We start from the raw sequence: 13,988 nt of genomic DNA on the forward strand, positions 1-13,988 counted from the left end.
TATTAATAAGACCACAGATTACATATGCAAACTTATCATTATTAGAAATTATGCTGTAAAGAAAGCGTGCAAGATAGGAATAATAGTTAGATCAATATAAATTCAAAATATGAAGATGCACCAACAGGGGGTGGTTGAATAAAAATTTAAAAAAATGTCTCTCTTCACTTGAGACAGTCATAATCCTAATGCATTTGGAATTCAAGAAAGTATTCAACATTGACGAAAATAACTACAAGTGAAAAAAATCAAATCAAATGCAAACCTATTTCAGCTATGCAGTAAAATTAAATTTAACATGATTACCTTTGTTGGGTAACTTTTTCTTTCCTTTCTCAGCTAAGAATAATATCAACACAAATTATAAATAAGAAGAACCATTAGGTGAGGCGGCTATAATCACATGTGTGGGTTTTGAAGGTGCTGAAAGCTTCTGCCAATTGATGTAAATAGTTTTATAAATAAGCAAGAGAGCCATAGTTACTCCATTAAAGTAGAATTCCAATTAACAATTATTAACAGAAATTAAAAATTATTAAGAAAGTTGCTATGGAGGCGTAGTTGTACCAAAATTCATACAGTATGTTATAATTGTTGACATCACCTTGTAAGATTGATTCCCTCCCCCACGCTACCAATAACTAAGCCTTCACTCTGCAAACAAAAATCCATAGAGATTTGCAAAATTGAATCTATAACAAAGGGCACAAATAAATGATTAAAAGAAAATTAATTATTGATTTATAATCACAGAAATTTTCATCATGTAACGATATTAATACAATCAGGTCATGGTAAATAAATATCTAAAATTGATTGCAAGATTTAGAACTGTACGCTATCATTGAACGTTGAAAAATCAGCAATCAAGTATTATTCAACACTTGCACCACTCATAAACATGTATTGTCGGTTGCACAGATTTGTAAAAGTCGGCAATCAAGTATTATTCAACAATTGCACCTCTTATAAATATGTATTGTCGGTTGCATAGATTTGTAAATTGCTAATGTTTATTGAACGAAACCCTAGAAATCAATATAAAAAAATTTAGCAAATAGAAAAAGCCTAACCTTGATTTGATTTTTCAGATGTAGCAACTGGAGAGGGAGTGCTAAAGAAGGAGAAAAGTATGAATGGCTGAAACCCTAGCTCAAGAAGGAGAAGCGTGGCTAGTCAGGTTTTTGCTTTGAAAAAGGAACATGTTATTTATTTTTAAAAAGTCAGGTTTTTGTTTTGAAAAAGGAACGTGTGTTATTTATTTTTAAAAAATCAAATAATTTTATTTAAATATTATGCTGATGTGAAAAATTGTGAGAGTTTCAAATGCTTTGGTTATATATATATATATATATATAGACTAGATTGAAACCCCATGCATATGCATGAATACACTTAAAAATATACAAAAATATGCATAATATAATTCCTATATAAATAATTGAAATACTATTGATAGTCATTTTTATATTTTGTTAACTCTTCAAAAATTTTTGTAAGGATATTACCAGGTATAAAATGTAAATTGTCCATGTCTTTTTATTATTATTGTGAAGCATTTATTTATTTTTTTTTTACGATTAATTTATTCTAGACTTTTTGGTTTTTGTACTTAAGAATTCACTTGGATGAATATTTATGATATGGTCTCACATTTGATTCTAAAATTAAGAAATAAAACTCTTTGAGAATAAATAATTTAGGACACATGATACAAAATTGAAACTCTAATTTGAGTTTCTCTTAGATTCACCTATTATTATTATTATTATTTGGAGGATTTTAATTTTGGGGTTTTTGCTTTATAATAATGAGACTTTCAATATTCAAGCTAACTTTGAAGTACCATATTTGAGTTGTTTCAAATACACGAATTGGGCCACAAGTAATTCTTTTATCCCTCAAATCAACAAAGCAACAACTACCCTCCACTTCATTAGCCTCTTGGTTTTTTCTTTCCTGCGGTCTATGATGAGAAAAAAAAAAGGATGTATTTACTATCTTGCAAACATCCTTGAATTTTCCTGTTTAAACACAAAAGAAAGACACTTAGAGCTACACACTGAATACTATAGGTGACAAACATGAAGCCAAAAAAAAATCCCAAGTTACAATCACTTTCAATATTCAAGCTAAAATTTTTATTTAGGCTCATGTGATTTTTTTGTTTTCTTAAATAAAGCTGTGATTTTTGGTTGATTAAAATTGTTATTATGTGGGCTACTTCTTAAAAACTTGATTTCAAATCTACCATTTAGTAGGTTTGCTTTGTGACTCTTATTTCTGAAGTCTACCCAATGGACACTGTTTGATACTAACAAATAAAATTAACTTGCAGGTTCATAAAAATAGAATTAAACAAGGAAAAAGAAAAAGAAAAAGAAAAAAGAAAGAAGAGATGAGGTTGCAGAAGTACTATTAACGCAGTCACTCTAGTGATCACGCTCCTTTTTCAAGTAGTTGCAAATAGAGACTTGCTCATCAGACCATTGTTTTGCTATTGTTTTCGTTGTTGTTTGTATGAGGGCAAAGTCCCTGTTGTGCCGCATCTCTCTTTATTCAAGATTTAATTTGGTTGAATTTTGGATAGATTTTTAATTCTTTTACAAATTATTTGATGATGGACTTTTATTTGTTTGAGTCTATCTGCTTCTCTTGAGTAAAGATGGTTATATTTCTTATATTTTTCTTTGTTCAGAGTCATTGTAGGCCAAAATGGGCATTTGCCCATTTCTCTCAAAACAAGTAGCAAAATGCTCATGTTCTGAAACTACCATATGCTCCTGTTTTAAACTCGATTGTTAGAAAATCGAGTTATAGGCAAAAAACTTTAAAGAAAAAAAAAATTACATGGAACTTGAGTTCCATGTAACATTTTGCAAGTAACTCGATTTTCATTAAATCGAGTTTTTCATTGAAACTCGATTTTTTTTTTTTTTTTTTAAATCGAGTTTCAAAACAGGGGTATTTTGCTACTTGTTTTGGGCGAAAGGGGCAAATATCCATTTTGGCCAAGTCACTGTGTGTTTGTTTGTGCTTGCTTTTATTTTATATTTCAATATGTTTCTAATTTCTAGATTACATTATTCTACCTATCAAAAAAAAAAAAAAAAAATTGCATTATTCTAAATTTTTGTTGGTACTGGAAATTTATACTTCCCTCTATTTCAACACATGTAGATCAACAAAGTTCTATTTCTTGGCTATATTTGCTAGGTGTTTGATAAAATCCCTCCAAGAGTAACTGGTGTAACTTGACATTTTGCACCTATGGCTGCTATTGGGGAGCTCAAATTTGAAATCTTTTCTTCCTTCACAATAGTTTTCACATAGTAATTTCTTTCTCTCTTACTACTTCTAGCAGAAGTTAGTCAACTTAGTTTTGTTAGCTTGATGAGTTTTTCCTTTTCACTAAAATTTTTAACAGGTTTGGGATTTGGCTAGAAGAAAGCTTTTTATTTTATTTTATTATTTATTATTATTTTTTTTTTTTGTGTGTGGTGATGAAGCGCCTATCTTATTCTATTTGTCCCCACCTCAAGAAAAACATTCAGGTAAGAAGCATAATATGTTTTAAAGTTTGAATGACAATTACCATATCATACAAAGTCCAAGAAATAAGGTTTTAGGGATGAGCTTAATTATTTCTTCTTTTCAATAATAAATAATTTTACTACAATATTGGTAATTGGTTGAGGAAATACAATATCTTCATATGGCTATAGAGTAGAGAATAGTAGAAGCCAACTTTATTATAACCACTTAAACTAAATTGACTAAATTCCTTATTGTTATAGACTTACAGGGAATAACATGAAAATAGTGGAATTCATTGTCGTAATTTTGATTTTATTCATGCCTTGAATTTTGTCTATATTATTATTACAAGACAGAGAAAGTAATATTACTACTAAATTGATGTGTCCCTCTCATGTCATGGTCTCTATCCATATCTTTGTACTTTATATTTTCAACTGTTATGGGAAAATTAAGGCTCGATTCTAAATATTATAACAATTACATCTTTGAGTTATGAATTGTGAATAACTTTGTAGGTTTCGATACTTATCCACTTGCATTGAGTTGTTGACAACATAAGCCCATATTTTTGGGATTAATAGTTTATAAATCCCTTGCATGACAACAACGAGATTTGTATAGGCAAGTGAACTTTTCAAAAGGCTACTTTAAATAACAAGTCAATATGTTTCTTGCATTTGGGTATTAGCTAGAATTGTTTTCAAAATAAGTATTTGTATCATAATTGTATTGAATTGATTGCATTTCTAAAATTGCTGCCCTGACCTATTTTTGCAGAGTACTAAACATAAGTATTCTCAACTTTTAGTTAGTTGTGTCTGTTAAATTAATAATTAATCTATACAATTCCTTAGAGATCTTTTCCTAACCATTAAGAGTAGCACATTTTAATTGTCTTTAAGTGGTTTATCCTTCCTTGGTATATTATTTGCTTACAATTCTCATTATTATGAAGTTTATAGTTGTTTTTTGTTGTGAAATTATTTTTATCATGTCGGTATGACAAAGAGAAAGTAATACAACTTTTGATGTGGATAGCTCGTTATTTCTTGGGGATGAGATTTCTTCAAGAAAATGATATGTTGTAACTATTTGAAATGGTTTCTTTTTTATTTATTTATTTATTGGAACATGCTTGAACCATATCATTGTGGTTTTTGGATGAATGTTTTTATATTTGACTAATCTATTGGTACATATTTTCAATATTTATTTTGAAATAGAATTATAGAATTCAATTAATTTCAAATGATTGTACCAATAAAAGTGCATGTACATAACTTTTATTCAACTATCCCATGCATTGCATGAGTTAGCGACACATTGTTGTTGTTATTATTATTATTATTATCCAAATACATTTGATCAATACCGTTTAAAAAATAAAATTTACAATAAAGGAACTAACGAAATTAGATCAACAATTCTTCCCCAAGTAAACAAGAAGAAATGTGGTGGAATTATTTCCCTATCACACACCCGAATTCCCAAATCCCACTTGTCCCCTTTCCCCTCCAAAAGAAAAAACAAAAACTCCTATCCTATCAAAAGATTCAAAATAATATTGAATCTCACTATTGTGTGCATTGCAAAAGGAATTTAACTTTCTCCAATGGCTTTTGTTATGACATATGTGAATCATGTTAGAAACATATGTTAATATAGAATTGGCTAATCCTTTGACAAAACTTACTTTACTTGTAATTGGGTAGATCTAGGATATATTTAGTATTTCAAGAAATAAGGTTTCAAGTTCAAGTGTTAAAGCCATGCAAGTCTGTCCAAGAATCAAGTGAAAAAGTGCTGAATTTTAAAGCACGACAGCTAGTATCTATTGAGGTTTAAAAAAATATTTAAGCTCGATGCTCAACAGCTGCTCGATAGAAAGGGTATCTATTAAGGTTTAAGAAAATCAGATTTTCAGTTCTAATTTTCATCCAATCCATGTATAGATGTTTGGGTTTTCTTTTCTCACAACCCTAAATATATATAAGAATTGTTTTAAGGACCGTCACAGCTGATGCAACTTAATGCAAAAGTTTTTCCCAAGCATATTGTAAACTAGAGACATATGCCTTAGTTTATCTTTCTATTCAAGAAATTGCTGTATTTGTACACCATAGGGTCTTGTAACCAAGGAGCTTTGTGATCTTCATCGTGTGGATGAATTGAAGAACTTTACAGCCAACATCCTTCTCAATTTGGTGTATAAGTCGAGTACTAGGATCCGCGCAACGAATTAGTTAGTCATGTACTAGGAGCTGTACATTGAAAGAAGAGATTGCCACTACAGAATAAGTCCAACTATATATTGGGGTAATAGTTCAATTGTAGATTGGTATAACGTACTGAGATTCATTTACTTATAACCGCTTGTTGTGATAATAGTGAATTCTCGAGAGTGGTGACCTTAAAATTATCCGGTGGGGTTTTTGCTGTGTAGGTTTTCCCCATTCGTAAAAAAATCATTGTGTCAATTTATTTTCCACTGCATTTAACTTAGTTGGTGATTTGTTTGTGCTACCACGCTTATTGCATGCAAATTGAATTAAGTAATTAACTTGGCTAATTAATTGATTAATTCATCACAATGGGTCAATACATTCTTGACTTATCAGCTTCACCGACCATAATAAGTCAACCCACAACAAATTCAATTTCAAGTGCAAGAAATGTTCCTACCGCTTCCCCACCAAGGCTGATTTGGAAAATCACAATGCACAAGCTCATAACCCACCCCAAAAGAAAAAATGTTCTCATGTTCATATATAACCCACCCTGAAACACTACACCAAAATAAATTTATTACATCAAACATTAACACAGCAAAATTAGTATAGTGGTATTACACATAATATCACATTTACAAAAGTTTTTGTCATAGTAAATTAAAAGTGGTAAATTATTACATTAATAATACTTAGTTGAAATAACTTATAATTTTCAATTACAATAGAGGCTTTGATACTAAATTGCATTAAGAATTTTTTTTTTTAATAACTTAAATTGAAGAAATCGTTGTAATAACTTGATACCAATTATTTTGGAATCTATTACAATAGAAGTTTCAAAGTGACAACTTATTGTAACAAATATATCATTGTAATAACTAAATTTCAATTATTTTACAATATATTGCAATGACAAATATGAAGCTGCAACAAATATATTATTACCATAATCTAGTACCAATTATTTTAGTAAAAAATATGAAACAATTTTCTATTACAATGAAGATATTGTTGTAATAACTTGACTCAAATTTTTTTTTTTTGTCAATTATTTGCAATTTATTGCAATAAAATTCGTGAAATAATAGGCTATTGCTACAAGATATTTGAAGTAGTAAATTATTTATTGTAATAGCAAATATATTATTACATCAAAGTTGTTGTTAAAATATTTAAAGTTTATTACAATGAAATTTTTTGTAGCACAAACCTATTACCTCAAATTTTATTACAACACTTTGCATAAACTATTGCAATGACCCTAATGTTATTGCAATGATTTTTTTTTTTTTGTTAACATGTATTAGGGTATGTGGGCTTTAGGCTCACATTGTTTACTTGTATAACACACTTACTTGTACTGCACACTCTACCTCCTATATAAAGGCATTTATATATATTCTATTACTTGAGAAATACAATACACTTATTCAGTTTTTCTAATATGGTATACACATCCAGATCGATTGTCATTTTATCCGTTATTATCTTATCCATGGTGCTCTCAAGCTGATCTTAGTTTCCTCTAAAGATCAACTTGCAGATATCTTCATCAAGTCACATCCTAAGGTATGCCTTCATACTTTGGTTGACAACCTGAACTTAGTCTCACATCCACCTTGAGATTGAGGGAGGGTTGTTAACATGTATTAGGGTATGTGGGCTTTAGGCCTACCTTATTTACTTGTATAGCACACTTGTACTACGCACTTTGTCTCCTATATAAAGGCACTCATGTATATTCTATTACTTGAGAAATACAATACACTTATTTAGTATTTTTAACATTTTCGTTGTAAAAAACTTTTTTTTTTTTTGGTTGTAGTGAAAGTAAAAGTATTGTCATTGTAATTTATGTCTAGTTAATTATTATAATTTTGTGAGTCAATGTTCTTTTTTTTTTTTTTGAGGAAGAGGTAAGCAAATTTTTATTAACTTAAATCACATTGGAATACATCATCCAAGTCATTAGGTAGCTCTTCTACCCAAATATCAGTATCTGCAGTTAGGAATGCTCTTCTAGCCAAGGCATGGGCCAAGGAATTGCCCTCCCTACGAATATGCTTAAATTGACATCTCGCTAAAGACAAACTACGACCACGGATCTCCTCAACAATATGCCCAAACATAGCACGACACATTTCAGCAGAATTAATGGCTGTTATAACTCGTAGACTATCTCCTTCAAAAATAACATCATAGAGACAGAGCTCCGACGCTAACTGCACTGCTCGGCTCACTGCTAAGGCTTCTGCATGTTCGACGGACTGGGGCAGCAGAATCTTCTGACTTAGAGCACCAATAACCTCACCCATACAGTCCCTAATAACCACTCCTATCCCGGCAAAATTTCTCTCCTCGAACAAGGCCGCATCGCAGTTAGCTTTGTAAAAACCCACTGGAGGCGGTGCCCATCGAACCCGAGGAGTCCGTGGCACAGAACGTGATACCTGTTCATGAGCATCGAAGAACTCCACCACCATCTCCTTTGCTCTGTTCCCGATCTCATGGAAAGGCCACGTTGGTTGGTTTTCTCTAATTCTGTTTCTCCTTTCCCATAAACTCCATGCAATGGTGGAGAAAAATGCCACTGTGAATGCTGGCCTTTGCTCCATTACAGCCTCAACAACATCCATGAAGGATTTGAAATTCCTCTGATATAGTTTCGCAAAACAGAGCACTGATTGCCACACTGCCTTAGCATGGTCGCACAGCCACAAACTATGCAGAGTTGTTTCTTGGTGCTCATTACAGAGGGAACATGTCTCATCTACCATAATTTGCTGCCGGACTAAGTTTTGTCTTGATGGCAAGGAATCCGTGACCGCTCTCCAAATAAAATGTCTAATTTTTGGAGGAGCTTTTATCTTCCAAATATCAGTCCAAAACCTCTTTAACGTCCCAACAGATGAAGAAGGAGACAGATTGAGGGCCTCGTTTGCAAGCATATGGTAGGCCGATTTCACCGAATAGTTTCCATCAGGTGATCCAGGCCATACTAGGCAGTCCTCATGGCACAGACTACTCACATAGATTCTTTTAATCACCTCCGCTTCCTAGGGATAAAAAAGAGTCTCCAGCAACTCGACATCCCATGACTTTGTGCTTGGGTAAAAGAGATCACAAACTTTAACTAACCCTCCCCCTAGTTTCGGTGATAGCACCTTTCTCCCACCAGGTTCAGGTAACCAGTTGTGGTCCCAAATATTAACAGAACGACCATCCCCGATCCTCCAAATCGCCCCCTTCTCAATCACCTCCCTAGACTGCAGGATGCTACGCCATGCATAGGAGCATTTTGAAGAAACAGAGGCCTCCATAATGTTCCCATCCGAAAAATATTTGGAGCTGAAAAATCTGTATAGTAGAGTGTCCCTTTTATGGTGCAAACGCCAGACCTGCTTGGCAAGCATAGCCTTATTAAAGTTTTGAATGTTGCGAAAACCCATCCCTCCCACTGATTTAGAGCTACACAGTGTGCTCCATTTCACCCAATGGATCTTCTTCTTCCCTCCATATCCCCACCAAAATTTCTGAATCATTGCTTCAATGTCTTTGCATAAGCTTACCGGGATCTTGAATACACTCATTGTGTAAGCTGGAATAGATTGAATTACCACCTTGATCATGATCTCCTTCCCGGCTTGGGATAGCAATTTCTCCTTCCAACCTTGCATTTGTGAGTCAATGTTCTAGTTTGCTTTTGAGTCCATGTTCTAGTTGGTATTAAAGTTTGAATGTTATTATCTTACTCTACATGTGTTTAACTACGTAGCAGTTTATGTTTGTGAGTTTATTTTTTAATAAATGAGAGTTTTATTTTTGTTTAATCTCTCTCTCTCTCTCTCTCTCTCTCCATTTTGCAATTTTTTGTTTAATTTTGAATTTGCATTATTTGGGATTCTAAATGTCTCTTTTATATTATTGTTGATATCATATTTTGTCCGATCTTGATTCATGAGTCAAAACAAATATCAAAATTTGAAATATTCAAAAAAAGGTGCAAGTTACAAGTTTCATAGCCAAAAAAGGGTAATAAATAAATGCAATATGATCGGGTGGTGAATCAAAGGGTTGAAACATTTAAAACCCATCTGATAGGAATTAAGACCAAAAAACCTAATTGGTCATGGTCAAAAAGTTGACTTTTTGATTGGACCATTTGATTGGGTTGAATTTTAGACCATCTCGTAGGTCATATTTTTCATTTCGAAATGATAGTTCACGGGCCAAAATCAAAGTTAAATCGGATGAGATATCAATAAAACTCCAAAACCCTAATTAAATGTTTGACCCCTTTTTTTTTTTTGTTTATTTATTTATGTTTTTTAGGTCAAACATTTTGCTTTTGGACCAACTTTGCACAAGAAACTATACCGATTGGGCAAGAATTGGAGCAATCCTTTTCAGCTAGCTTGAAGTATGAGTTCTTGAACACCTCTCACAAAAAGGTCTCGATGATATCCACCACGGATTGGAAGGAATGCATTTTTAAGAAAAAACATCACAAAATTTCCTACACTACGTCACCTCTCTTCCGAACACAATATCTTGACGAACATAACTCCAAATTTTGTAACGTTAGAACCCATGGAAACTAGACATCTTGAGCTTTCTAGAGACATAAAGTTTGAAGAAATCGGAGCTCGGAAAGGCCTCCAAACAGCAGCACAAAAGTCGGACCAGAAACTGAGAAAAATACGAAATAGCCAAAAATTTAGAGTACAAGTAGGAGGCCATGTGATGGTGTTCCAGAAGGCTATGTGATGGTGTCCTGGAACACTATCACATAGCCTCCAGTTCCCTATAGCTACACCCATCCCCCTTCTCTACTTCTTCCTTTGTAAACATCATTTGTTTTATATATGAAATTCATTTTCTTTATTTATTGTCTCTTTAATTTATTGCTTTAAATTCCTAACTTTCTACTTATGTGGTTGTATATATCTATCTCTTTACTACTTTATGCTTATATTATTTGTGTATGATTGTGCTATTGTTGTAAACTTCCTAGATGGTTATTGAACCTTAACCTAGACTAATATGAGAAGTACCCTAAGGGGAAAAAGTCTCATCTCTTCTAAGCATCTAGGAACTCTTTACATTTTGTACATCTATTTACCTTGTTATATTGTTACTCATTTATTTTAATGTTCTTCCCCATTCCCCTCTACTTTATTGTCATCCCATTTATTTTAATATTCATTCCCAATCCCCTTTACTTTATTATCATCTTATTTATTATTAATGTTCATCCCCCATCCCTTTTTTATTTTAATGTTCTTCCTCTTCCCCTTTACTTTGTTCCAAATATGACTTTAAAAAAAAGATAGCACGTGATAATAAAACTTGTTTTCTCCTTTATTTGGTCAAATATGACAATAAGACTTCTATGAAATTATGCCCAAAAATTGGCCATATGCATTAGCAATGTGACATTGGAATCTGTCATTGGTTTTTTTTTTTTTTTTTTTTTTTTTTTTTTTTTTTTTTTTTTTTTTTTTTTTTTTTTTTACAATTATCAATATCTAGGACTTCATTCTGAGAAACCCAACCCAACCCAATGCCTCCATTTGGCTTTCGTGGATTTATAGGCTGTATTGGATTTAAATTGTTTTTGAACCTTAGGTTGTGATGGGGTTAGATTGACAAAATTTTCAACCTAAGAAACCCAACCCTACTAAAATATTAATAATTTAAAAATATAAGTATTTTTTTTTTGGGGTGAAGAAATATAAGTATTTTAAACTTGTTAGTTTGATAAATATTTATTTATTTATTTTGAGACTTGTAGGTACTCAAGAATTCTTTGCCTTTGGCTTTGGCTTTTTTGGCTTGATTGCCTTGCCTTGCCTTTGGCTTGAATTCTTTTGTCCCACATTGGAAAGATGTCTTTCGCCTTTCTACCTTATAGGGGATGAACCAATGGAGTAAGAGTACCAGTTTGGTACTCTTACTCCATTGGTTCATCCCCTATAAGGTAGAAAGGCGAAAGACATCTTTCCAATGTGGGACAAAAGAATTCAAGCCAACTGGTACTCTTACTCCATTGGTTCATCCCCTATAAGGTAGAAAGGCGAAAGACATCTTTCCAATGTGGGACAAAAGAATTCAAGCCAAAGGCAAGACAAGGCAATCAAGCCAAAAAAGCCAAAGCCAAAGGCAAAGAATTCTTGAGTACCTATGAGACTGATTTGTTAATTTGATTTATTTTAGTATTTTGAGATTTACTTTTTATAATGATAGAATATTATGCTTTTTTTTTTTTTTTAATCTGAACAGAATATTATTCTTTTTTTTTTTTTTTTTTAGTAACAACGGAAATTGCTTTTATTCAGCTAAGCCTAATAAATCGGCTTGTAGTACATCATAAAAATGTGAAGGAACATCCTCCATCCAGACTAACAAATCTGGAATGCCAGCGGCATGTCTAGCCAGATTATGAGCTAAAACATTACAATCCCTCTTTGCATGAGAGTAAAGTAATTCTTCAAAATGCTGAGATAATTGTTTTGCATCTTCAATGAGCAGACCCATTGGTATGAGCAAACTTTCTTCCTCCCTTAACCCTTTAATAACTGTCAATGAATCACCCTCCAACACAGCCCGTTTCACTCCCACATCCAAAGCAAATGAGAGAGCCCAGCCCGCAGCTTTTGCTTCAATATCATTGCTGCATAACTCCTGGTGTACTAGTTTTGAACATGATGCAATCACTAAACCTTGGTGATCTCGTATTACAACTCCAATGCTAGATTTTTTATCATGTGGGAAAACGACACCATCAAAGTTAATCTTGAATAGCTCAGATGGTGGTGGCCTCCAATGAGTTCTAGAACTGTGAGTCCGCTGCACTGGAGTAGCAGTAGCCATTTGCCTCGCATGATAATCAGCTAGCCAGGACTTTGCAATGTTGGGAATCTGATGAAGTGAGTCCGCTGGTTGGTTGAGGCGAACTCGATTTCGTTGGTTCCAGATTGTCCAAACCGTGACTACAAAAGCTCTGTCTGATGGTTGTTTTTAATTAACCACGATAACAGCTCCTTGAAAGTCACGAACTGAACTGAAAACCAGAAACTCCACAGCTCTATATCTGACCACACTGAATCTAACTCTGGGCAAGACCACAAAGCATGCTTCGAATCTTCTGAATTGGCGTGGCATCTAACACACAACGAATCTGTTGAGATGGTACGATGGAACAGAGCACTCTTCGTCGGCATGGCTTCTCGGCAAGCTCGCCATAGCAGTGTTTTCACCTTGGGAGGAACACGCATTGACCAAATTCCATTCCACAGCTGCTTCTCATCATTTGTAACCTCTTGTGGTTCATTAGGCAACTCTTCTTCCATTTTTAAAAACCTGTATCCAGACTTGCAGCTATATTGACCATTGCTTGAGTGAGGCCAAAAATAGGACATCTTCTGAAGCTTCACTGCTTAAAGGGATAGTCTTGATCAGCTCTACTTCCTCCGTGTTAAACAACCCATTTAACATCTCTTCATTCCACTGCCTACTGCTTGGGTCGATAAGGACGTCCACTTTAGAGTTCTCAAATTCTATCAATGGAAAGGATAATGCTTGTGGAGGGTGCTTCCTTGGCAGCCAATGATCTTGCCAAATACTAATTTTTTTCCCATCACCGACTCTTCACCTAGCCCCCCTTTTAATAACATCCCTCCCTATAAGTATACTCCTCCAAGCATAAGAACCCAATCTTGAGTCCTTGGCCTCCATAATAGTAGTATTTGGAAAAAATTGAGCCTTGAACACTTTGTAGAATAGGGAATTGTGATTGTGTAAAAGCAGCCACGCTTGCTTTGCTAGTAATGAATCATTGAATTTCGCCAAATCTCTAAAGCCAATTCCACCCACTCCTTTGGCCTTGGTCAAGTCATCCCACTTAACCCAATGGATCTTCCTCCGGTCTCCTCTTTGACCCCACCAGAATTTTTTAATCATGGCCTCAATCTCATTACATAGGCCCATAGGGATCTTTCTTTCTCAACTCTCTCTTTCCTCATCTCAAATTCTCAGTATTTCATCTCCCTCTCTCTCTGTGGCTTCTCTCGTCTCTTACTCTCTCTCTTTGTGCTAGTGCTTGAGGTAGAAGACCTCGGAGTCACTGGTGGCAGCAGAGGAGATAAGTCTAGTGTCAAGGAGCTTGAGGATTCCGTTGTAGATGTTGGAGAGCTTCGACTCAATCTTGGATCTGTA

General features: G+C 33.7%; 1 protein-coding gene across 1 annotated transcript; it reads right to left on the reverse strand.

The window, feature by feature from the left end:
- Positions 1 to 12,101: 12,101 nt before the first annotated feature.
- LOC136070118 (uncharacterized) lies at positions 12,102 to 12,644 on the reverse strand. The gene has a single exon (XM_065779548.1). The coding sequence runs from the start codon at positions 12,642 to 12,644 to the stop codon at positions 12,102 to 12,104; it is 543 nt and encodes a 180-aa protein (XP_065635620.1).
- Positions 12,645 to 13,988: the final 1,344 nt, after the last annotated feature.

Source organism: Quercus suber, unplaced genomic scaffold, assembly GCF_002906115.3.
Source record: "Quercus suber isolate HL8 unplaced genomic scaffold, Cork oak 2.0 scaffold_211, whole genome shotgun sequence".
Classification (NCBI taxonomy): domain Eukaryota; kingdom Viridiplantae; phylum Streptophyta; class Magnoliopsida; order Fagales; family Fagaceae; genus Quercus; species Quercus suber.